Raw genomic sequence first — 27554 nt, forward strand, 5'->3', positions numbered from 1 at the left:
GAAACTGTTGCTAAGGAGACATGTGACACTGATCTGTCTTGGCAAAGCAAAACTCAGCAAAGTAAAATAGATCAAGTGGGAGAATCATCCGACTGGCTGATTATTGATTCTCAGTGTGTGTTCAGGATGAACAAGTAGACACTCAAAATCCAATCGTGTAAGGTTTGTTTGTTCAAGAAGCTATAAACAGACAGACACTTTATCTAATAGGTCAGCTATTAAGGCCATAAGCCAATGTGAGGACTGAAGAAGGAGCAAAGCACAAGATGGCAAGTAGGACATGCATAGTAGAGTTTTTACTGGAACAAAATCAGAGTCAAATCTAGGTGACATACTCAGATAGTCCATAAGAGAAATCTTATCCAAGCTAAACCTTCTATCTCCATCTTGTCATGGTTTTGGGTTTGGAGAGTAGACTGGTGAGCAGATAAGGATGAAAGAGCTCTTTTCAGACAAGCTCCAGTGGATATCTGGTCATCTTTGCCTCTTCCATCCCAAGCTAACCACCTACATCTGGATGTGCCTGTACGGACTCAACTCATTCTTCACTTGAGATATTTGTTTGGACATTTTTCAGATGTACATAAATACTATTTGCATTGTGTGACCAAAGGAAAATAAGGGAGTTCTATGAACATTTAGGGGACAATACAACAAGTGGGGCTCTGCAGCTGGGCTGTGTGAGAGTAACCAAGCAATATGCCAACATGGCGACCACACTTCTGTCTCCTGTCTCCTTTTCCTTGTGAGTATAAATTGTGTTAATATGATTATTATTATTTTGCAGATTGAAAACTACATCAAAGAGAGTATGAAGACAGAGATGGCTCAGCTTCAGCAGAGTGCTGTCCACAACCACACAGCAGCCATGTTGGAAATGGGAACCAATCTCCTCTCTCAGACAGCCGAACAAACGCGCAAGCTAACAGATGTTGAAACACAGGTATACTCCATTAAGCCAAATACTCCACATCTATCCTCCCTAATGAGGTTACAGAGAATTGTCCAAAGACAACAGTGATGCTATATAAATTCGTAACCCTACTTTGATTTTTCTTGGCTACAGGCTTGTATGGAGGAGTTTGAGGAGGAGGTAATTTAAAGTTGTAAAAGCACTAAAAAGATAATTGTTTTCAAAGTAAAAAAAAAAAAAAAAAAAAAGTAATGAAACCAGAGATGAATATCTCTGAAGTGTTACCATGTGTCTGCTCTGGACTTGACAAAATGAAAACAAAGCTGATGGTTTATGTTTGATTTCCAACAGTTTCAGGTTTCTCTGAGGCTATACAACGTATAATACAGCTGACAAATTATATATTACCTGAAATATTAAAATATTTGACTAATGTACAGCATCTTTCGTTATTTACCTTAAACCACATTATTATGATTATTCTTAATTATGTATTCCCTTTGTGTGTATTCCTTACTGTGACAGGTTTTGAATCAAACATCCAGGCTTGAGATCCAGCTGCTGGAAAACTCTCTTTCCACTAACAAGTTGGAGAAGCAATTAATGCTCCAGACCAACGAGATCAGCAAGCTGCATGACAAGAACAGGTAAACACACAACACAGGCTGGAAAGCAAATATAAACGCAGGGAAATAAAGCCGATACATTTAACAGACGAAGGGACGTGCAGTGCAACAGAAAACATATTTCTATCTATATCTCTTCTGTTCTTATTCTCTGCAGGATTGTATAAACAAAATCAAAAGATTGCTACCAGCTCCCTCTGACTACCACATTGTTTGTCCATTTTCCAAAACAATATTCACTTGTATAAACAATAGCATAAAAGGATGTATTCCTTATATTCTCTTGATGTTCAGTAAATCACTCTGAAGTGCATGAGGCCATGCTTTCCACAATCGAACCCTGTGCAATCTTTTACAATTAAAATGTGGCTTTTGGATACATTTTCATGTCTCCAAATCTTTACAGTGATTGGTCCAGCGGGATTGACAGAGATGCTGTAGCATTTAAAGGGGTTTGGTCCACATGTATCATTGCATTATCCATAGAGACTCCTGCAATCACTTTGAAAAAGCGAACACGTCACAGCCTTGAGACTTTTTAAGTTATTCTTCAGGATTATAGATTTGGATTTCTGAGGGCAATTTTCCTGAGTTTTAGCAATTATGACATTACTCCATCTTGCGTGTGGCGTCTTTTCCTTTTACCAAACTTACAGCGCAGGGAAATATGTGATTATCTAATTAACTTGTGTCAGCTTATATCATCTTTCAGGTATTAGATTGTATTCATATCCGTCATATGAGGCTTCAAATTGCATGATGGAGCATGTTTATGTTGTGTGAGCACATGGTAACGGGAGAGATCATTATTTTTATATCACTCATCTGGAAAGTTCCTGAATTCCCACATCACTCGCTGGAAAATAGTTAAGAAGTGAAGCTACAGTATGACAACATTTTGACTGTAATCATTCTGGATGTCCTTCAAGAAGGGGTTGCGGAAACCTAAAGTTAAAGATAAAGGCATTTTATTCATTTTAGTTTTATTAATCTGACCTTTGTTCACAATGATACAAAAACGAAACCGATACATCTTGCTAATATCATAATAGAAAATGCAAAACAAATTTCAATCTATTTAAATCCTCTGAAAATAATTCTGGTTCCAGAGGATTTGGATGCCCTGAAGGAAAAATAATTTACAACTTCTCCATCTTCCATAACAAACTCTCTCTGACCCTTCTAACCATAGCCTCCTGGAGCAGAAGATGTTAGAGATGGAGGTGCGTCACCGCGAGGAGCTGGAGACGCTTAAGCAAGAAAAGGGAAGCCTCCAGACTCTGGTGGGAAGGCAAAGCGGTATAATCAGGGAGCTGGAAACCCAGCTGAGCCGGGCCACAGGGAACAGCACGGCCCTGCAGAGACAGCAGCAGGAGATGATGGACACCGTCCACAACCTGCTCAACCTCTGCTCTAAAGATGGAGGTAAGAGGCAAACATGTGAAGTGTGTTGCACAATAGCCATCGCTTCAAAGCGTAGTCTGGCAACTGTGTGGTTCTAAAAAAAAAAAGTAGAAAATGAACACAGTCATATCCTATTAGAAGTTCAAGCAAACTGGGGATTCTGATAGCCAAGCAAAGCCACTGAGAGGGGGCTTAGAGCTGGACCAATCACTGAAATACCAGGAATGGTTTAGATGTAGACAACAACGAGTAAGGCTTTGTTTTTGAAGTCATAAGAAGGGCCAAGTAATGAAAGACAGCACAGACCCAAAGAATAACTTATCATAGCCCATATCTCAACCCCAATCAGTGTTTGATTTCAGCAGATAGCTTTGAGCTGATCTTATATCACCGAATTAGCAGTTATGTTTTTAGACAGCCCAACAGGCTGGATTGAAATCTTGCATCTACAACTTGTTTATAGGATTCTGTTCAAACACAGAAAAGTTGTTATTTAGATCTTGTCACTACTGTTTCTACTCGGTGTTTGCTGACCTCACATGAGATAATGTTGTGATTATAATATGAGGGATTATTTTAGCCACAAAAATCATACGGTTCAAAGTCAACCTGAAAGAGGCTTTAATAAAATCAAGATGATCCAGCATGTCGTATCGGCTGGATCCAACCAGGAGAAAAAAGGCTTATGTTTGTGTTTCAGTGGGGGAGAGCACTTGTCAGTCATCTCTTTGCTGCTTATGGACTGCTCTAATATTTGTCTACCCCCCACTAGCAATGACCATAACCCAGGAAAATGCCTATCCAACTTTTGCCAGACCACAAGGCGCACGGCAAAGTCTGTGGATCGAATCTGCGACGTTTGAACTCAGTGGCAGAAAGTTGTTTCGGATTATTTACTTCCTCTTGTCCGATGTTTTTGCTACAGCATCTTTGATTTTTTACAATCTTTGTGAAATCAGTCATACAAACCTTACCCCATACCAAGAGACACTGGGATGCACCAGCTATTACATTCTGCATCATTGAGAGCAGCATGAAGAAAGCAACAGGGTTCTTATTGTAACCCGATGTACTCCTGTTAAAGACACTTGGTGACTCTCATAAACCAGCATGGTGCTCTTTTCTGCAACAATCGCTTTTCACGCTTTAATTTTATAAAGTCTGTGCAAACAGCTTCACTGAAATGTCCGACACGACTCTAGCTATGAAGTAATAGGCTTACTTCATTCCTCCGGGTCCCTCGCTGTTAATACGAGACCAGGGATTTCCCTTTTGGCCCTGCGTTTGACCTGACAGCAATGCAGCCTCTTATTCACAGTGAACTCATTTACCCCTTTTTCAACACCAAACCTATTTGATCCTAACATTTTCCTGAAATCCCATTGGTCACAGGAGATTTGGAATGAGTTTTTTTTTGTGTTGGGGGATTGGTTGTAGTCCCGTTTCCACTCATGGATTTCCTGCAGAGACGCCTCCAGACCCCACGGTGCTTCTTGTGGTTTCCCATCAGACAGGAAACAACAAGGGCACGAAAGGATGTAAGAGTCATGAGTGGATAACTGCAGCACATGATTAACACATGCTTTGTATTTATCATGCTGCTGCCTTTTGTAATTTTAATGTTCCATGCAATAAAGGTCACGCGCTGCCTCGGCTCGCACATTTGTTTAGTCTGGATTTGTGTATGTTACATTTAATTACCAGAGGTCTTTTGAGACCACTTTGGCCTGACTGGTCCTTTTGTATTATCTACACATTCTCTAATGTTCAGCTTCTCCATCCAACACTTCTTCCCTCCTTCTGAAAAATAGTCAGAGTAATTTATTATATTATTATATTTTATATTATGTTAGATATTTTTAAAGCAGCCCAACCCCCTCATCCATGATTGGTAGTTGCCTTAACAAGAGGAGATAGAAATGAAACGTGCCCCGCTGTCACGCTGTGGTTGGTCCTTTTCCTTTTTCACGGTGGTGGTGAAGGTTGAGCCAGGCGTTGAGGTCAGAGGTCCGCCCCCTTTCTTCACCCCAGCCCGGATAAGTCAAACTGTAATAGCTCCTTGGGGGACGCTCTGTCCAAAGGAGGTGAAGGAGTAGGTAGATCTCGCTGTTCATCTGATATATTGCCCCCTGTTTCTCAACACCACCGAAGCAGCAGAGCTTCCCCATTGGACGCATAGCTTTTGTTTGTTTGAGATTAGTGTTTTCATTTAAGGACGGGGGTTAGCGTTTCGTGTCATCAAGCAGTATCTGCTCGCTCTGTTTTGAAAACTGAGCCAGAGCATTTCCTTTAAAGGATGGACTCAAATCATCTTTGACTTTTGGGGAAGGTGGTCGATACTTAGAGAAGGGAGTTTTAACACTAAATCTCCATAAATGTGTTTCCCCTCCCTTCAGCTGTCCAGGAAGGGCTTTTCCTGAAATTAAAGTTTCCAGAGTTTGTTGCAGTGCAAAGTGAGGGTCATGAAGATGCGTTTGATGTGGCCAGATTCTGGAGTTAAGCTTGTGTTTAGGTTGTAGTCATTATCCAAACCTCATTAGAATGTGACGAGCCACAGTGTAATTGACCTCAGCTCAGGAACATTGTGATAAAAACAAAAAATCTGGCTGTTAAATCTGATTTTGTTTTACACTGCTCTATTATCCCTCTAAATGAATGACATTCATCATTTTTACAGCTGCTTAGTCAGAGCCTAGAGAGAGTGTAATTATGTTAAGGTTCCACGGAAAGCCTTAAAAGTATGGTAAACCACTTCATTAGCCAATCCAGACCAACATTTCTTTTATTGCACCACGTGATTATTTTTATGCTTCACTGACAAGCAGAATGAGGTTGACACCTATGAAGTATGTGCAGTCGTTGCCAGCCACCTGAGTGACCTTTCTAAAGGTTGGGGTCCCTCTCACCTCCCTTTTTTAAAAGGGCAGACTAAACTTGTTGTTGTTTGTGTGCAGCTTTTGAACACACTTGGTGAGCAGTAGCATAGCGCAAAATTTGCTTCTGTCAGAAAACCTTTGCTCCAACCTTGAGAAGCACTTAAAAGAACTAAAATATGTACGTGAACACAAGTTTATATCTCGATCTTATGAATTTTCATTTTTTTTAACAACCTCTTAATTCCAGCGTCCTAATCTTCTTCTTCTGTTCCAACAAGTACCTTCGAATGGATTGAAATTGTCACATGTTTGGCTTCACTGAAGTCAGAAGAAAATAAAAGACACAAAAAGAAACTTTTGGAAATATTTTAGTGTGAATTATGAGGAAGTAAAGCCAGTTTTATCAAAACACTACACATCATTGTCATACATTCACTGTGGAGATGTCAGCGTGCTTTCTATCCCTGATATGTATGTAAGTTCACTGAAGAAATTCATCAAGTCTTGTATGGAATCACTTTAACTCTCAGAGGCACTCAGTGGGCTGATTATGGTCGCATGGGAGCAGTGATGTCTATAGCAGCCCATTTAGCTCCATTATTCAAGCTTTTTAGTTCTAGTATTTGGGCTCATTTGGCAAGGTTCCTGATTTATGCAAACACCCGAGCCCTGCTGGTCTTTTCACATGAACCCCCTACTGAATACGAGTCCCCGCTGAACTACAAAATATTTTCTGTAAATAAATATTGGGACATAAATAATATTTGTAGAGCTGGGCAGCAAGCTGTTCAAGGGAGCCGCTGTTACTCGGAGCATCCAGTCCCCCGGCACACAGTCTTCTTCCACCAAGGGAGTTCTCTGAAGCAATTGTGAAATAATTGTCCACACTGTTAAAGATCGGATGGCAGAGACTTCCCCTCTGACGGTGATCTTTCTAGCCTCTGAAATGTACCCTGCTGTCTGTCTGCTTGGGGTAAATTACTGCCCGGCTGGACCATCCTTTGTTGTGTCAGAGACTGGAGAGCAAAGGTCCAATCCCTCAACCTGTCTCAGCAGGGGATTGTGTCACTGACACTCAGTACTTTGTCAAAATGCTCAGCACACCCAAATAAGCAACCCCGCTTCCACCGAGAAGCTCCTCACTCAGGAGCAGGGGCATCAAAGGCAAAGGCTAAGGATCGCTGACACATTTCACGTTTCACTGACATCTTCTTTGACTCAACAATTCCAACAATAAAAACAAGGGTGTGAAAACTGATGTGAACCCCTCGTATGAGAGGGTAAAGGCACAGGACGGGGGGAAAAAGGGGAAATCGGAAGGAATTTCCATCAATATAACAAGGGCTTGGAAGGTAAATATAAACCACTTGTTATAACAGGAACTTGAAATTTATAGCTTGTAGTATTTTGTCCTTAGCCCCTTGCTTGGTTTCAAAATAGAGCTGCCATAATTATCTGCAGATGGAAATGGATGCAGCTGGTCTGTCAGAGTCTGAGGCCTCTGCTGAGAGTGTGAAATTATACAGGCAATGAACCACTTGAGCAGACTTCACTGATCACCTCTGCCTCTTTATATTTATTCTTGTAAGATATGGAGATGCAAAATATGATAAATTGATCAGGTATAGCCAATATGGGATTTATACTATTTCTGACATCTGTCTGACAAATTGTAATTTGAATGGTGTACCATGCTATTTTTGTGTCTGTATCTGGTGTAACATTTAAAGTGTTGTTGACCTCTTCTTTGCTTCACTATTGTCTGAATTGCCTTCTTCTGTATCCCCAGTTGTTCCTAACAGTACAAAGGTTGCGGATGAAGAGAAGAAGTTCCGCGACTGTGCTGACCTCTACCAGGCCGGCTTCCATAATAACGGCTTGTACACCATCCAGATAAATTCACAGGAGACCAAAAAGGTGAGAAGCCTCAACATTACACTGCCAGCAGTCCACTGTATAATGAAAATATGTTTTCATCACTCGAAGAGGCGTTTCTGCAGCGGATTTACAGGGTTTCACTTGGTTTCTTTGACTTGGAACAACACTCAGCTTTTCTCTGTGTGAGCTACAAACCATGAGCCGCTGATGAGTGTGAATGATGAGTGCTAGCTGCTGCAGAAATATTGACAGCTAAAAATACATTTGGCAGCTTTTTAGAGTGCATGAGTTTAGCAGGGAGGTGAAGTGTGAAACAGGACACGAGCCTGATTAGAGTGGTGACAATGGTGCAAGAGTGTGTGTGGCTGTGTGTGTTCCAAACATGTACACTGTATGTTTTTGTGACTGATGGGAGTGATGATTTCAGGGGTTAAGAAGTTGGCTGAGTTGTTCGTGTGTTTTTTTTTCCTCAGGCTGAAATCAAAACCTCATATTTTAACAGACAGAATATAAAATATATATAATGTTTTTTGCTGTCCTGGCCACCTACACTGTTTGTGGCCCACCCTAGTTTGTATTAAACAAGCACCTGTTAGGTCAGTAAGTGCATTTCCAGCATCCTAAGATAGGAGTAAACTCTGTTTATGCTTGGCTGAGGTTGAACGTTTGCTGTAAAGTCCAGCAGTGTTTGAGTATGGGTGTATTTTGTGCTTCAATGATGAGCTAGTCTTTGGGAGACGGCTACTTCCTTAATTATACCCAGGCTGTGGTCATGTGTGTTCAGCTGTGTGGGCGCTCTGAGGTGAGAGACCCTCTCTGCTGCACCCCCAGGGTCTCCTCCTCAAAACAAAGAGCAACACGCTGCAGATAGGGCACCAGCTCTCCATTATCAGCTTACACACATTGAGGTCCAAGGTTAAGGGCCACATTACACCCAGGTGCCTGCTGCTATGTGTCCGGCCCGGACCTCCACTTTGATCTCACAGAAACAAGGCCCGCTGATGAGGAACATCTCCAGGGAGTTGGTGAGGGATAAGGAGACGTTGATTAAGTTTGAGGAGGACACAGATATGTCGCATTCCCAAAGATGATTCATCATGAAAGCTGGGAAAAGGAGTGTCCGAAAGGCCCTTCAATTGTTTGTTAATGCCGCTGAGAGTTAAATGTTGAATTCATTAGCTTGGTAGTTAAATTACATCTTCTAGACCTATGGGTGCTTGAAGTGTTCCATTTCCCACCCTCCTTTTCTTTCTCTTTACGATTGCGTAGGTGTATTGCAACATGGAAACAGCCGGCGGTGGATGGACAGTCATCCAGCGCAGAGAAGACGGCAGCGTGGACTTCCAGAGAACGTGGAAGGAGTACAAGACGGTGAGACAAATACATACACATCCAGGCATTCATCCATATCCATTAGAAACGAGATGATAACATTGATTCTTTAAACCACAAGATAGTGAACGAACACAAAAGTGGAGACAACATTCATATCCATTAAACATAAATTACGAAACAGTGCGATGAGCAAAACATCCTGCTTCAAAAACACGCTTCCACAGTGGGACTATGACAAATACTCTGCGCGCTTTGGCCTCGGTTGAACATATTGAGGCAGGATCCAAGACCATTTGGAACACTTCGGCCAGATGTGATTCCTCCGCAGCAATTGCTCCCCTGTCGTTTTTTGCATTAGCAAGATTGTCTGGGGTGTCTTAGACTTGCACTCGCTCCTCAGCCGAGGCCTTCAATGACATACTGTTATTCTTCCTCCTCTCCAACAGGAAATTACTACCTAAATCTGAAAACAATGCATTTGTTTAGTCTGAAGAGCAGCGTGCCAGGTGCTTCATGTGTTTGCAGTCAAGGAGAAATCTATGCATATTTGCATTAAGAGTGTTAACATTTCCAACTCAGGATGTGTGTAAAATTGCATTTATTATTGCTGGCAGTTGTGATGCCGCTGTTTGCTGTAAAACTTGCTTCTGCTGACTGTCAGTTTATGTTCTGTCTTCTTCCACTTTTTTCGTCAATCGGAAATTATTTCAAAGATAAAGTAATCCCATAGTGGCCTAAATGAAAGCCCATAGCCAAGACAGAAAACAGTAACAGCCAGTTTTTACACTTATTAATAGTAGAGTTATGTTTGTAAGAAATTCTCACATTGGCTCCTAAAAACTAAAATATTTTTGGACAGAAATCAACACAAACAACTAATAAACATTTAGGGACAAGGCAGACATTTTTTGTTTGCACTTGGGACCTCATTGTTTTGACAGAAGGGACGGTGAAAAGTCAGGAGAGTAAAAGGAAGCAGACAAGAAACAAACAAAGAGGAGAAAAACAGCAACAAAAGAGGAAGGAGGATAATATGATGCCTAAATAGTAAGCAGCAATGAGATGGACCTGGGAGCTCTCCAGCTTTGAACAGGTGTACAGACACAGGGCAGGGAGTGCTCAAGGGTACATTCACAGACCTTGGCCGACATTTACAGCTCTATAACTTTGCCTTACTGCTGTTTTCCCTGAAAAGACTGCAGCATGATTGATAGTGTTTTATTGAGTTATTAATTTTCTCATTCTTGGTCTCCTGAGGCTTGTATTTTCACATTTAATGCGCTTGGAGGATTTGTTAATCTTTCAGTCAAAGGCGGATTCTTTTTTGTTGGGTCTCGGGGGGGAATTTTGGCAACTTGGATGAAGAGCACGTATTAAAATATGATCCCAAGGCCACATTAGTGATTACATTAACAGGTAACACATCATTATTTACAGTAATCACTCCGTTGCCCATCAAGTCTGAGTCAGTTGTAACACTTTAACGTCACATCACACGTTAGGGATGTGGCTCGAAATGAGTCCTTAGTGGAAATTGTTCGCTTAAAGTAATGAAAAAATGTTTGAAGCTGATGCTAATTGTAGCTGGGTGGATTTATCTAGAGTCTACTAGACTTTCTGTAGTTCATGTTTGTATGTACAAAAGGTAATTTACGAAGTATAACATTTACATTTTTTTTTTTTTACCAGAAATATTTACTGGATTTTTAGGAAGTGTAACTGACATGCAAACCAAGCACTCAGTCCAACAATGTGACTAACCGCCTCCTCATCTTTCCTGGACTGAGTGATAGAGATCAGGTTTGCGTGTGAAGAATCATAAAGCACCGGAACCATACAAAGGGAAAACTGTCAAAAGATCTTGACTCCAAGTTTTTTTTCCTTCAGCCAGAGTTCATGAGATAAACCGCGGCCACAGTGGGAGGCATTGGACTGAGCTGAAAGCCAGTCAGAAGGGAACATCTCATCAGGAGTGAGATCAATAGTGGGGAAAAGAAAGAGCAAAAGGGAGAGAAGTGGTAATGGGCCCCAGCTCCTTTCTCTTCCACCCACTCAGCAGGACATGCCTAAGGCCCGAGGAATGCCCCATATTTACTTTCCCTCCTTCCCATTCCTCATCACCACACACACTCAGCACAAACACAGACTCCCTGACTTTGCCCACTCCAAACTTTGCCCCCCCCTGATCCTTCCCATTTTCCAATCTTTAATGGAGCGGTCGAGACTATCCTGTCAGAGTTGTAATGTCATCCCGCCTCATGATATTCCCCCTCTGCAGTCCGCTGCTCTTGCTGCTGTCAGAAGCACTTTGCCTGTGACCGGGAGCCACTCTGATCAAATACACACTTCTGCAGTTGTTTGAAGGAGTGTCTGTGCATGCAGTGCGTATTTTGGGAAAGAAGTCTTAAAGTAATAATGAGTTAAACATGTGTGACTCAAGTCAAGACAGATATGGGGAAAAAAAGGTGTGTGTCTATGTCAGCTGGTACCAATTTACACACTTTAATGTGTAGGTAAGTTTATCCATGTGGAAAAGCATGTTTAAAAAAAATATATTATTGTTCAATGTGAGTAATGTGTGCAGCAACACTTGGATGCTGCGAAACAAGAGGAGGAAAAAAAAATCTGTTAAAGCAAAAACGACTAGTATTTATTATGAGGCACTGTTTGTTCTCATCTAATTCCTGATTGATAAAAATAAATCAATAAATAAATTAAAAAATTCCATCCCATCCATTGCACAATCCTCTAGTGCTGAGATGTTATCATTCTGAGAAAAGAGAGGAGATTTACAAAAAGTTATATTACCATGCTGAGTATTTAATTTCTCCTCCTCCTCCTCCTCTGCAGGGTTTTGGCAGCGTGTCGGCCGAGCATTGGTTGGGAAATGAATATGTTTACCAACTGACCAGTCAGAGGCAGTATGCCCTCCGCGTGGAATTGAGCGACTGGGATGGACACCAGGCGTTCTCGCTGTATGATCGCTTCCAAATCGGCAGTGAGAAACAAAACTACAGGTAAAACAGCTCCTATTTCTTTCTCTCGTATTTGGGGTAGCAGCATATATAAAAAGGAGCATGCAGTGACACCAACAATCACATTATTCTGCACAACATCAGCCATTCATATTAACATAGCTATGCACTTTTTCACTCTGTTGACACAGTGAAGTGCAGTGTTGCCAGTGATCTGAGCACAGCACAGAACAGCTTTTTTGTTTTGCATGTAAAATGGAAGCAAACTGGTGTAAAGCATAAAAATTGGTGTCAGGTCACAGTTACACACAAACAGAACAGACTGAGTGAAATGTAGGTTATTACACAGCCTCTGTATACTGTATTGATTAAGATAAAAACACTGTTTATTCCGTCAGACGGCCAAGAAATGATTGGCCGAAAAAAAAAAAATATGGCAAATCTTTGGTCTCCTTTCGACCCTTTCTTGTCAGAAATGAAGGAAATAATGCTTACAGATTGGAACAGTGGTTTCTGACTGTGAGCTTTCCAGACCCTTCAATCAATGTCTATCTCGTGTTAGTCAGTGGTGAAGTGAGTCTCATTGGAAATTCCTTCTAGCCCAAATGTATCGCTTGTCATCGTCTCCTCATCGCAAACGGTACTTTGATTGATGCTTTGTCCTTTTGTGTAGCTGGGGCAAAGGTTTCTGTTTTCTTTTGAGGGGGTTAATGATAACAGGCCTCAAACTATGGCAGATGCTTGGCCCTCTCAGATGTGGAAAACGACTGCAAATTCCAAGCAATTGCTGGCTTCAGAGGCAAAGGTCTGACATCTCCAATTCTGCCGCTTCCACTGGATGGCTGGCTCTTTCTGATAAGAGGTCCCTCTAGTTGCGAAATGTCTCGTGTTCTGCTTTCAATAATGGAAGAAGAAACAAAATTAAAAGCTTTTACCTCAATCCTTCCATTCCGTGCACTAAAACTACAGAAAAGGATATAGGTTTCAAGTGTTTTCCTACAGCGGTAGGTTGGTAGACTTTTTGCCATATCTAATTTTCAGTGTTGCTGTGTGATGACAGGAGTTTCACTTTACAAGGTTTCGGTCTGTGAGGAGTGTGCACCTGAAGTGGACTTTGTGGTTCCCCCTAAGGAACAAGAGAATGGATTTCAAATCGAGCGGAAGAGATCAAATTGTGTTCTTTTGTTTTGAATTTAATGCACAGCTAAGGTTTTGAGTGACCGCAACATAAAGGGAGTGAAACTCCATCTCTTGTTATTGACTGACTTTATTTGAGACACTGACTTCAGACTTGTCAACATGGCACAGACACATGTTTTTAGAGTTGCGTATCAAACCTCACTGTGTACTTTTAAAGGAAAGTGATGATTTTTGAACCATGGTTGTGCATTTAGAGTATGGGTAGTGTGTAAATGAACAGCCCTCCTCTTCCTCTGTGGAGTCTTCTCACAGAATTCTCACAGAAGTGAACGTACAAGGCAGCTAGAGTCATAAAGTGTCATACAAGTCATACAAATCCATTTCACCAGTTATATGAATACATTAAGATGCCCTATTGATGACCACAGCTGTATTCTTACAAATACAGCAAAAACTGCCATGCTAACTACTTCTTGGAAGCTTTCAGAAGATCTGCAGTGCTTCTTTGTTTTGGTAATTTTTTGGTCTGACCTGTTGAAGGTAGTCGTGAAGTCTGCTAGTGGTGATTGATTGAGGATTTATACATGCAACATCCATTGCAGAGGCTTGTGACTAAATTTGGCGTACTTCCTATTGCTCTCTGTTGCTTTCATTCTGATTGCTTCTGTCATCATTTCCTATTTTTTATTTTTCCACCCAACACTTGACCTTCTGTGTAATAACAATTGTTGTCCCATGGAGGCAGGCAAAAGGGCATCCCTGGTCGTTCGAGCATGTTTTGGATACTGCTTGTGAGTCCAACAAATGCACCCATCCCTATAAATAGACTGGTTCTTAAAAAACAGTTGTGGTATGATGATCACACATTGCTCTTTCTGAACCATGGGCCAAAACCAACCAGATGGCCAAGGCCACAAACAAACCAGTGCCGCCACGCTCTGCTCTTTCTGCTTTGGCACCTATCTTACTCCTAAATGTCAAACAATCTGCAGCAGGTTTTCCAGATTGTATTTATTATTTTACTTTGAAACTCAAAGAGATAGTTGTAAGTGATAGTGCCTGACTTTTGGTTGGTTTTGAAATATTTTCTGTCAGCTATGGCGGTTTACTGGAATACAGTCTGCGTCAGTGCAAGTCAGACAAACATTTATAAAGACCTCATACTGTACAGTCAATCTGCTTTCCAGTTTCTCTCAGTCACACACACACACATGCAAACAAGGCTACGAACAGACAAGCTCCACTTGGAAAGCAGGCAAAGTAAATGGTCTTTAGCCCGTGCAGAATGCACACAACTCACCATTTATCATAAACAATATTGAGCACCACCAGCCAGGAAACGTTTGTCTTGCCGCCAGCTCTGTGGTTTCATCTGCATGTACTGTGCAGCGGAAATTACTCAACTTGCAGAGAGAGAAGGAGGAAGGGAGGGAGGTGTGCAATTATTCCTTTGTGAAATATAGAGTCCTAATCCTTCTTAGATGAAATCATGTACACAGAGTCAATGTCATATTTATTACCAGCACTCTAAAAGTTTTGACCTGCCATTTATCTGCACTCAGTCATCAAACTCTCTGCCCGTTGCAATAAAACAGAACCATCAGATGATTTCAATAATTAATGGAGATGATTCATTGGTGGTAGGTGTGTGTTTAGTGTCCCAGGAAACCCCAAATAAGCATGACTAAACAACAGACATGACTAAAGAATCAGCCCTTTGCATATTTAGTGTTCTCCCTCTGTGTGTGTGCCAGCTCATCCCATGTTCCTGTCACCACTGTTTTCCTTTATATTCCTAGCGTGTCTTCCTCATACCTGCTTTTTTTTATTTACATGATTTGTGACTGCATGTAGTGCAGTACCTGTAGTGCTTATCAGGTGTTGTGAATTTCAAAAAATGATACGGAGATTTCACTCTAATATTTTATTGCGCCGTAAAGGTTAAACAAATAATTGAATGACGGGTAATGATTTGTAGTTTAATAGATGAAGTGAGCAGATCCAAAGATGAAGGAGCAGCCCACTAAAAGAAGGAATTTGCAGAGACTGTATCTGCATAGTGTAAGCTGACATCAGCAATGTTGTTTTAATGATGAACAAACTTATCTGAGCTCTTGGTAGAGCAAATTTCAGTTGAGTAGACCCATAAAGTTCCCACTGAACCACAACCTCATAATCTTGTGAAATGAGCCTTTTTTGTTTTTTTTATTGTGTGTGTCATTGTGACTGGGGTCACCATAATTGCAGAGGTTTCTGTCTTTGTAAACAGCTGGGGGAAAAAAAGGCTCCTATCTTCATCTGGCTGCATGGATTGCAAAAAAAGAAAATAATAAAATCAAACATAATTTAATGACTTGTAAATATTGTTGTAGTTCTAACTGTAATACCTACATATTTAACTAATCATGCTCATTTGTCTTAAGTCGGCTTTATATATTGATTGTAACGGTCAACAGAACGCAAAGATGAGATCTTTGTCTTGCAAAAACAGCACAGACACACAAAAATGAAAATAAATAAAGATGCAGTGTAAAACAATACAATAATGCCGAGTTAGAGGGAGAAAAGTACAGAATGAAGAAAATGACATGTTACGCAAAAGCTAATTATGTAACAAGAAGAAAAAAGACAGCTGAGATAAATGGTTTCAACCAGATAAAGGGTAATTATTGAGAAAATTACAGTGAAGCCAAGGCATTTTCATTTAAAGTGGCTTTGTAGTTTTTTTTTTCTCATAACAATGGCTCTGTAAAGAAATGAAGTCCAGCTATTATTATAACTCTTAACCAAGAGAGAACATTTCAATCTTCATCATCTTTGTTCAGGTGGAAGCCAATTTTTCAACCAATCGAGGGAAACAAAACATACAGAGGGGCTTGCTGACTTGCCAGATTAGCCATTGCGAGCAGTGCTAGTTGGTATTTTGTGCATACAAATGCCATAACAAAATGTCCACAAACTTGAATTTTAAATCTGACTATCTGTTAAAATGGAATGCACCAAAATTGAGCTGTACAAACTCGTATCATCTGCATAAAGTTGTATCTTATAATAATAGATGAACTGAAGCTGACGATAAGAAAAACACTACAAATGAGTTGGCAGGCTTCCACAGGATTACTTACTCAGACTGGACTAGAGACCATTCACAATAAATAATAAATGTGCACAATTATGTTTTAATAGTGGACCATGTCAGAAAGAGTTATAGTGGTATTTTAATAGCTCTCCTAAATAAACTAGTCTAGGCACTTAAATGATCAATCAATCATTTCAAAAGTCACACAAAAAGATTGAGACATTTGCAGTGGTGGAATATATGCACGGACACAAGTTGAGGTCTAGAAGGGAAAATGTTTCGCATTCAAAGCCTCCCAGCTGGAAGAAAAGACTTCTGTGTTTATTTTTGAATGAGCCATTACATCTTTATTCAATATCTATCTTTGTTCCGACGGCCAAGTTCTTAAATCCACCGATTCCTCCGTATGGTAATGGCCCAAGGCCCCATGGAATCAGATAGATCTCGTTTTTCATGTGGGGATTCTGGAACAAAATCGGGTTCCAAAACATGGCGACCTCCCTCCTTCCCAAACTCACACTGAGATAATCCTGGATACCTCCAGTTGTGTCTACTAGAAAGACATCCCTGTAAGCTTCAGGTTCCAGGAGGTTTTCCTTAATCTCCACTGTTCATGTATCGGAGGCTCATCATCAGTTAGTGGCTTTTCTGCAATATGGTGAAAAGCTGTGAAAAAAAGATGCTAAACTAAAACTTCTGTTAAAAGACTATTTTTATGTTTGCCAGAGGCATTGCCTGTACATATGCATTGTATTTTTTGCCAGTGAATCTATATGAAGTTGCAAGAGAGCAGACAGCCAGACACCCCTGTGGCCTTGCAGTAGGAAGCCACCCTTTGGTCAAGGTGATTAACCTTTACAATGGGCCAATCAGACTGCAGTTCAAGAGGATAATGACTGCCAGGTGTGTAGCAGCGCACGCTGGTTGTCGCCTTCATGTGTGGAGATGAAAGAAGGCAACCATGCTAAGCTTAGTGTGTCAGTCCAGAGCTGAAAATGGCTTTTTTTTCAACTCCCGTAACCACTTTATTTTAAAGATTTTACGCACATTGTAGATGTTCCTCACATCATTTCCTTACCAGTGTTTTCTTCAAGGAATCATTTGAACTTTCTGCAGTGTAACACACATACCATTAAACAGATTGTTGCAGGACTTGACCCAAGCATCCCTAGAGGATTTTTTTTTCTATAAAATCACTGTGACGGCAATATCCTCTGCTCAGAGTAACACAGTGTGTTGTGAAATGGAACATGTCAGCTGAATGAAAGACTGCAAACAGGCGACATGTTAGCAGATCTCCGGCCCTGGTCTGCTCCTCTGAGTCGGCAGGGAGGGACATGCTTTTGGGAAGCCCAAAGCAGTCTTCTATCAACACTTTTATACTTTAAATTAAGTGTTCTTCCTCAAATATAAAGGCTGATTTACGTTCATTTAGGTTTTAAGATGCTTTCTAGGGAGAACAGTTAATGTGCATCATAGATACATTTTTGTCTTAAACACTGGTGGAAAGAAAGGCGTTAAATGTCTTAATGATGTCAGAAAACTGTGTTTTATGCTACAGGCTGATAAAATGTCAATCACTGTAACCTAGTTTTACTTGGAAGTGTTCTCACATAAACATATTACCGTCATCTGAGCTTACCTGACCCTGCTACAACTCATTTCCCACGTACACAGCTTGCAGCTGTAATACTCCAGAGCACAGACTCATTAGCACAGAAACTGAAACTGTATCAAGGCTTCAAGGCGTCATTAAACCCGAATCCCACACATACACACTGTTGAAATTCTCATTTGCCCTTAGTTGTATGTCATGTAATCTGTTTTGGTTGTATCTGCCTAAGTTTTGATGTGTCTCCCAAAGAGGAATTAGCACCCATCCCTACAACGATAAGGATGAGTAATTTCATTTGTGGTGCTGAAAAACTGAATATTAAATTAGAATGTTTGTTGTTGTGTGAAGAAATAGTATAGCAAGTTTCAAATGGAAAAAAAAAACTGTTTTCACAGGCCTTATGTGTACTGCTGGAGTACTGCCAGACGTGCAGTCAGCTCTCTTAGGTTGGCAAACATAAAAATATTTATTGGGGTGAGTGATTAGCTGTAGCACAGTAAGCTAATGTTTAAAAAAGCTAAGAAAACAAAAGCAGTAAATGGAAAAATATGTTTTTTTTGTGTTTCTGATGAGCTGACCCTCTACTGGTTACATGCGCTGTTGAAACTTTGTGAATTTGTTGAAAGATTAGAAACAATCCGGCATCCCCGGTGGAGATTAGAGATGGCATGACACCAAACTCTCTCCCCTGAGGTGTTTCAAAGCAAAACCAAATAATTCCCACTTGCTGCTCAGTATTTTGGTAACAAATGAGCCTTGTCAGCCAACCACATTACTAAATTACTTTCACGGCAACATTCAGATTAGCACCGATTGTCTATTTAGTTCTGGTCGTGGTTGAGCAGACGTCTGTCCCCTGATACATTTCATTCATGTGACTAAACAGATGCCGTTTCCTTGTCTCACTGTGAACAGACTGCAGGAAAAGCATCTCTTCCTCTTGACTTCATTACTTGGCCCATCTTTGGATTACCCCACTTATCATTTGAGTGCATAATAGACCCTGACAGGAAAAACTGCAGATGTCAGTTGGGTTGGAGGGGAAGAGGGGGGTTGTTGGTCTGGTAAATATACAGTCTAGCCGGTAAACACAGCCGCAGACTATTTAAAGCAGCCTGTCAAAGTGTCATGCTGGAAAGCCCTCTTGATGACGGGCCGTGGTAATTCATCACCGCAACAAAGATGGTCGGATGCGGAGAAAATGTGCAGCTAAAGTCTGGTCTTTATCAGAGCGGGGACAGACCTCATCTTTGACGCTGCATGTTTTATTCCTCAGAATCGGGAATTAGCTGATAGAAGTCATGCTGCTTGTAAATGAGGCACTGCTTTGCGATCTGAACTGGAAAATATCTCCATTGACATCCGCAGCCTTGCAGACACCATTTAATACTCCCATATGTGTCACTTTTACACCCTACCGCTACTATAGTATACTCAAAGGTCCTTATCCAAACTTGCCATGTCCAGTGGTCATCTGGTGCCACTGATTAGACACATGACTCACCCTTTACATTGGATTATGCTTTGTGGTTTGGTGGCTTAGTGAATTCCCCAGTGTGGCCTGCAGTCTTTTACCCCGCTGCACAAATCAGCCATTCATACAGCTGTCCAAATACAGGCGTCTTTCACGTTCAGTGACTTTCTTTCCAGGGGAAGTCTATCAGTCTTTGAGATGTTCAACCTGATGCCTTGCAGCTACCGCATACTCCACACAGGCTCTGTGGCACGATTTCTAATTTCCACCATCTCTACAAATATTGTTTTTTGCATTTGCAACTTTCTCATCGGAAATATTGGAAAAGGGAGCGAGGTTCACTACACACCCATAGTCCCCAGGTGTCAGGGAGTGAGCTTGCTTTGTTTTTTAGAGTGAACAGTATGCAATAATGGAGACCCTGCTGGTTTGGTGCTGCAGTCCTGCTCTTTGGATGTGCGAGTTCTTCTGCTCTGAGAGCGTGAGAATGAGTAGTAGTACAGTGGGACAAGAGAAGGCGTAGTGTGTCCGAGGGGTGCAGGGATCAGCACTCAGACCAGGAGTGAGTTCACGTCGGGACACACCCAGGACAAACCTGCCCCCATATTTGTTTTCAGTTTGTGTGCTGTGCATTGAATGCATGGGAATATTGAGGAGCCTGTGACTTGTGTATAAAAGACATAAAACATCTCGCTGTATGTTTCTTCATGGCAAAAATGTAAAAAGAGGACCGTAGAAACAAAAGAAGCCAACACCAAAAAATCCACTGACACTACACTAGATTATTCACTTAGTGATATACAACCGGTTAAACATGTTACATAGGGTTATTCCTCTGTTTTATGTCTGTTTTTGGTAATTTAGTCTGTTGTCACTGTGTAAATTTAAGCTCTGTGGCCACAACAGACGGAAATGTGATTCCCAGACATTCCTCTTGCACGTTCCCATCTGTAATTTTTTTCATATGCCCTGTCCATTCTTTATTTGATATTCTCTCTGTCCTGTTCTTAATGTTGTTCCAGGTGCTCTACATGTACTCAATCACAACAAAAAATAAATATCTCTCTTGAGACATCTCATCTCATAGCAGCATGTTATGTCTTCTTACTGCCTGTATTGCTTACACTGTTCACATCACCGTACTCTCCTAACTCCCACGTATGTGTTTTCGCATCCTGACTCCCCCCTCCTCCTTCTCCCTCCCTGTGATGTCTTTCAGGCTGTTCCTGAAAAGCCACAGTGGGACCGCAGGCAGACAGAGCAGTCTAGTAATCCACGGAGCAGACTTTAGCACCAAGGACATGGACAATGACAACTGCATGTGCAAGTGCGCCCTCATGCTAACCGGTGGTAAGTGCAACCAGACGGTGACATGATTCATTGTTGCCTCATTGTTCTATATCTGGTTATTAGGGGCCTTTGCATTATTTGTATTCTCACACTTCAACTCATGTAACATCTGGGAGCACAGCAGCATGTAATGTAGTCAGACAGGACAAGAAACAGTTTGCAATTCCAGAGACATGTTAGCAAACATCTGGCAGACAGAGAACAACATTACCCTTCATGTTTACTCAGTATTGGCTTTCTTTTAGTTCAGTGTTTGGCCTCCAACAGCTCCATAGAGAAATAACTGGCTCTAACTTAAGGTTTTTTTTTATTTTATTTTATTTTTTTTGCCTGTTATGGCAGAGTTTATTCACACTATATTCACTCACATTATGATATAACAAAACTTAGACACTTCCACTATGACAAAATGAATGGATGGACAGCTAATGGTCAGTATAACTTAGGGGCGCCCACACTTTTTCGGCTCGTGAGCTACTTTTTACAATGACCAAGTCAAAGTGATCTACCCACTCTAATCCACATATACACGTGTATATAATTGATTTCCATTTTAGGATATATGAACAGTATATATAAACAGGTTATAATAATTAACACAGAAATAATAAAATTACACATCTTTTAAATGGCACGCAATCCACCCGCACCCCCTCCGATCGCGATCGACCTAATTGGCACCCCTGGTATAACTGCTATGCTATATATGTGATGCAAATAGTAGTTGAATAGTAGGTAGTTGAATGATCTGCTGAACACACAGACACATGGACAGCAAACACGCACCTACCAAGCAGCTCAGGGAGTGGCCAATGAGAGATGTCTTTTTAAATTGTCCGTTGGTTGCAGTGACTGTTCACTCCTTGTAGTTACCTGTGCTTCCTTTAAGACTTTCAGCCAGAATATGACGACATCCAAACCCCAAAGTTCTGCTCTTGCTTGGTTGTCTTGCAGTTTACCTGCCAATCATGAAGCAGTTTGGATGAAAGTATGTTGACTATAGAACAACACACACACATAAATACACACAGACCTCTTGCTTATTAGCGAGATGTTCAGCTAACCTGTGGGTTTTCCTGACTTCTACTTGGCACTAGGGGAGATGATACAATCGTTTTTATGATTCTTTTTTTCTCAGATATAAAACCACTCCATCTTCAATTCCAAAGGTAATTTTCGCATTTTGCTTTATTACCAGTACCACAATGTTCATTGCCTAGTCATTATTCCGCGTCACTAGGATCATGACCTTCTCTTACGAGACATTCATCGGGCAAATGCGGCCACTTATACATCTATCGGCACCTATTAAGCTATATCCTGCATCCCCTCCCAGCTGTAGAACGCTGCGGTTGGAAATAAGTACATTATAAAAATCCCTGGGTGCGGCACCAAGTGTCAAAGAGATTTAAAGTGACTCTGCTCCTCCTGCTGTGTAAGTGGAGCCCACTGACCCTCACTCTCACCTCGTGGCAGCTCTATTGCTTTGGAGTGCTGACCTGGTACTAATCAAGCATTTCCAAATGCAAATTTAAGACCAGCATTACTGCTTAGGTCATCCTAAATGCAGTGGGTTAAGGGGAACTGGCGTCTGATCACTGATCAACACCCTTACTCTGCCTGATTTATAGCCTGCCTACGGCCAGCCACGAAGGAGAAGCATGACAACATGTAGCCTGCTCTGAACCCAGCTCAGTGTTAGCTGAACTATGTACAGTATATCACTTGATTTATTCCCTGCATTTACAACAGCAGGGCTGACATGGAATGATGTAAGTGTCTGGAATATACAAGAGGAAAATACTTCTCTGAACAACCACAGCACGCCATGCTGAGAATACGAAGGAGGACACACTTAATATATATGTTTACCCAGCACCAGAACATACAGTAGTGATAAAGTTCTGACAGAAGGAGGTGGGAGGAGATTGCTTTATCATGGGAACTTTTTTTTCTTTTCTTTTTTTTTGAGGTAAGACATCCTCAAACATTGTACAAGACGGTAAAACTCTCTAGGTTGAAAACAGAGAGGACACCAATCATAAATCCCAAAGGCTGCTGATGTGCACACACACATGTTGTGTGGTCTGCACTTTATCAACACATGTTGTACTGTAAGAGCTGTGCTGCAGTTCACATTTGCTGCTATATGGTGGAAGAGAAAACTATTCATGCCATTTAAACATGAAGGACCATAGAGATGTGCTCTATCTTGGAGCCAAGCCTCTAGTGGTCATTTGTGTTACTGCAATTTTTAGCACTTCAGCCCTAGAGGTTGCTGCTAGTGCATGAGCTGCTAAATGCTCCACATTTGCTATTATTAATGTCCAAGTATTGAATTTAAAGGCCTTAAAACCAAAATAATTAGCTGGAAGACGCAAACGTCTCGGATAGCTGAGGTGAACTACACACATTAAAAAAAAAATCCTCTGGCTAATTACACTTGATCATTCAGTCCCTTTTTTGGAAATATACACATTCGCTCCCCTCTGGTGCCAGCACCTGAAATCATATACAGTACAGTGCTGGAAATGTAAGGGGCCGTCCACCAGTTTCCATGCTGTGCTATGTTGGCCCGCGTGTCTTATGATGAAGCAGCAATCAATGTGAAATTTATATGTGTGTGATCCATGCCAGCTACAAGGGCAGAGTACTCCTCCTGATTACTGACAGGTCCTGGTGAAATGTCATACTGTAGTCTACTGTGGTATTCAGGTCTGTCAGAGGAGAGAGGAGCAGCGCTGTGTGAGTGACACATGCCATGCCTCGCATACACTCTATATCTGACTGTATAACAGTGTGAGACCTGAATAATGACACATTACCGGGATGGAATAAACATTACTGGTATACTAAACAGTATAAAAAATAAGTTTAAAAAAAGGTGTCAAAGTGCAGCACATCATGGTGAAATAATAAGTGTAAGCATAAATGACCACTATTCAACAGATGACACCAGGCTGCTTTGACAGCTGGAGTGTTTAATAACTGAAAGCAGTCTGAATCTCAGTTCTAGAATACACCTCCATCTTACAGTAGCCAAGGACATCAGCCCGTTTCTCTGACTCTCACACTTCAGGGGAATCGTCACCGTGTCACCTTGCGAGCAGAATAAAAGTTTCCCATGCCTTTAACACTGTAGCTCACATACACACGCTGTAAATAGAAAGTGGGACCAAAAGGGTTCAGCAACAGGTACTGGCACGCCGATGAACCCACTGACAGTAACACATTGAGCAGATAGCAGGGAAACAGTGTCTGAACTCACGCCAGCATTTCGATACAGGCCACGGGAAACTTTCAGCCTTTATCAAGGACGAACTGTGAGGCTGAGGTGACTTTATTAATACCTTGACAAACCTAATGGTACATAAGTAAAGGCCTTTTTTGTGTCATCCTGCTGTGTATTCTTATATACTTCTTATCGTCCTGTTTGTTTTCAGGTTGGTGGTTTGATGCCTGTGGCCCGTCCAACCTTAACGGCATGTACTTCACCCAAGGACAACACATTGGTAAGTTGAACGGTATCAAGTGGCACTACTTCAAGGGCCCCAGCTACTCACTCCGAGCCACAGCCATGATGATCCGCCCGCTGGACTTCTCCTAGTCCTCTGAACTTCTGAACTTCCTGACGCCCACGTAACTCATTAAAGGGACGCTTCTTTTTTTTTTTTTAATCCTCTTGTCTCATCTCATTTTCACTGCACACGGGAGACGTCCAATGAATCTTTTTATCTGACTAGATTCTGATATGCTGCTGCCTAGTGACCTTTCCCCTCCCCCCTCATTGAACTGAGCCAGCAGCCATATTATGAGGAGGACGATGGGATGCACCTGAGCTGCAGACTCACAAATATGAGGACAAATGTGTGCTGGTTTTGGACACAGGCAGCTCGAACTCTTCTGAATGTAAGCAGCACTGACTCTAACACTGCAGGACAGAACTTTTCTTATGAACACAGACCATATTGTGTTATATGTTATAGTGTTTTTACTATTATTGTCGCTATCCCAATAGCTAAAGTGTGATGAAATTGTCTTTTGTACTGTACAGTGTGTACTGCATTAATGCAAATGTTATACTTTCCATATACTATTGGTCGAATAGCCCGCGTTGACACACACATTCTTTACATTACTGCAAAAACTTGCCTACGAAACACTCGTTACATCCTCTGTACAGCAGCCGCCGCACAGGCTCACCCTCTAATGTCACATAAACCATCACGTACGTGGAAACATCCGCACAAGAGACACGTTCACTCTGTAAGTAACCTTGAAATTCAAGTAAAGACATGCAGCTGGAGGTCACTTGCAGCTATTTGCTGGCAATTACACACTTGGTACGTTGACAGTGTGATTATTTTTAGAGTTCAACATGTGAGGTTATTATTGGATTAGAATCCAGACGGAGATCCATTTGTTATTGGCCGAGAAACAACCGATACCTGCCAAAGTTCAGATTATGACTGATCACTTTACCTCTGGCTGTTAAAGACAAGGACATTAATTCAGATACATATATAATTAATGATATATAACTGTCAGCTGAGGGGGGAGAAACCTGAGGTTACCTGCCATGAGTGATGGGTAGCATACTGTAGCAGTGCTTATATTAAGCTTGCAAACAACGTCAGGGGCTGCCCGGTCAGTCTGAGCGTATTTTAACCTCTGACCTTTAACATCATTAAGACATTCAGAATATTTTTTCACAGACATCCGTATGAATCCAGCCTGTTTCTGTTTCTCATCAGTGCAGCTTAGAGGAGAAAAAAATAGGAGCTTGGGTTGGATATGAAGCATGAAATTAATGATTCCACCAACTGATCCGTGTGAACACGTATTTCATAACTTCCAGCTTACAACAACACAATCTACTGTGGAGTATTTACTAAAAGGTACATGCGGCGAGAAGATAAAGTGAATCTGGAACTTGTAAAACTACAATTGACATGTTTATTAGCATACCAAAATTATAGTATAATTTAATGGGTGTGTATGTAAAGCGGCTTTCCTGAGGAAAGCTGCCCCTTTTTTTTGTGTTTTTACTCTGCCAGAAGTACAATGGTGTTTTGAAGTCGCGCATAAAACATAATAACCCTGGAAAAATGTGCCTTTGATAACTCTTGCTTTTACCTCATTAAATTCTAGATTTGCAGATTTATTTAAACATCTTTTGTAACATGTGGTCAGTGTTGTGTTGCTAGATTAAATAAAGGCGCATGTGATGCACTAATGTTTTCAATCTGCCTTTAGGCTGGACTTTTGTGAGCCAGATTGATGTGATGATAGACATGGGCTCCAAAATGTGGCCCTCATCATCATTCATTTATGTTGTCATGCTTCCCCTCGTGATAATATCTCATACATCGGTTTAAATCCTCATATACACACATGTCATTGCAACGTAAACGTATTGGCAGCAGAGAAACAAGAGATAACTCTGGCAGATAAACGGACATGCTCTCTTCCGCCTCTTTCAGTACCAAAGCAGATGGTGCAAAGATTAAAAGTTGCTCTCTGCCGTTGGAGTGGCTATTGTCTGGAGTGGGTTCCTCGCTAGTGGCAATGATAGATTGCCAAAGTGTCAAACGATGCTGTCAGGACCCTGTAGTGTCTCTTCATAGTTGGCATTCCTGGGCCTAATCAGGTTAAGCAAATCACAGCAGCCTGCAGACCACAGCGCGTCCTTCACCGCGCGCACTGACCCGACACCCTCGCTGGAATGTGTTCTATAGAGAGCCTGAAGCAGCGGAGTGTGAAGAGTTGTCCATGCAAGTTGGCACACACCTATGCGAGTCTTTAAGTGATGTCCTTTTGTTGGTGCGAGGACAGGAGAAGTTTTGTCTCCATGAAGATGTGACGCACGTACACACATGGCCCCACTGCCCTGCTCGAAAAAAAGGATCCTTTCCTATTAACCGAGGAGAAAGCAGAGGGCTGATGAGGCGATGGGACTCCCAGAGGGAGGTGAAGACCTGAGCTGCACACACAGACAGACGGTGTTGGAACACAACCAAATCAGATATGACAACTCAGTACCTGCAGTATGAATGCTCAGGGCTGTCCAAACCCCTAAAGAGACCACCTGGATGAAATGTTGGAAGGTACACAAAGACAGGAAGCGAAAGTTGGTCTTTAACCCTTTTTTTTTAAATATGTTGTCATACCTTATTTCTAATGTAAAAGAGCATTAAAGAGCAGCGGAAGACATGAATGAAGGAGCTGAATGTGCTCGAAGTGACCTTTAACAGCTAACAGTGTAATTGCCCTTTATTTGGAACAATTGAAGTTGACATCTACAATAACGTTTACATGACAGTCACTTTAAAATATGTATTTTTACATTTTTTTTCCAATGGTATTTTTGTAGCTCCATCCATTATTGCAAGTGCACACTAATTGACTGATGTCAGCAGATTAAACTCACCTAATCTGAAGCAGCTGTTTATCGCTGGGAAGGAAAATAAGGCTAAATGGTCTTTTGTGAAATATTAGCCTGTGATGTCAAAGCAGAAAGGCGCTCTCCTCTGCAGACTGGAAAGGTCCCTGTCAGGCTTCACAGAATCCCACATTTTAACGTTAACATGCTTTGTCACATGACCGTATGTTGGCTCGAGCCTTTGGAATAAAAAAGGCATACATCTATGTACAGTCATGTGAAAAGGTCCTGTGGAAGTTTCTGCCTTATTTTTTGGGGGGGCGTATTAACATTCGATCTTCTCTATGCTAACAGATAAAGGGGGTAAACAGCATGTGGGGGGGGGGGGGTTGCAAACATCAACAAAAACAAAAACATAGGTTTGATCACAAGTGGAAAAATAGTAAGAACATCATTTGTCATGTCACCCGTTGAGGCTCCGGGGGGCTCAGGCCATCGCCATGTTGG

General features: G+C 41.4%; 1 protein-coding gene across 3 annotated transcripts in view; it reads left to right on the forward strand.

The window, feature by feature from the left end:
* The window catches only part of angpt1 (angiopoietin 1), a 54210-nt gene that overhangs the window by 15008 nt on the left and 11648 nt on the right, over positions 1-27554 (forward strand). For 2 of the 3 annotated variants that reach the window (XR_003672182.1, XR_003672180.1), the window contains exons 2-9: positions 788-943; positions 1439-1560; positions 2732-2964; positions 7609-7736; positions 8967-9068; positions 11883-12049; positions 20535-20665; positions 24109-24574. Coding sequence is in view for 1 of the 3 variants with exons in the window: in XM_028429693.1 (XP_028285494.1) it covers positions 788-943; positions 1439-1560; positions 2732-2964; positions 7609-7736; positions 8967-9068; positions 11883-12049; positions 20535-20665; positions 24109-24272 (1203 nt within the window). In the remaining 2 variants the exon portion in view is untranslated. Of the gene's footprint in view, positions 1-787; positions 944-1438; positions 1561-2731; positions 2965-7608; positions 7737-8966; positions 9069-11882; positions 12050-20534; positions 20666-24108; positions 25911-27554 lie in introns of those variants that run through there. The other variant, XM_028429693.1, reaches the window with a different exon arrangement.

This window comes from Parambassis ranga, chromosome 2 (assembly GCF_900634625.1).
Source record: "Parambassis ranga chromosome 2, fParRan2.1, whole genome shotgun sequence".
In the NCBI taxonomy this organism is placed as follows: domain Eukaryota; kingdom Metazoa; phylum Chordata; class Actinopteri; family Ambassidae; genus Parambassis; species Parambassis ranga.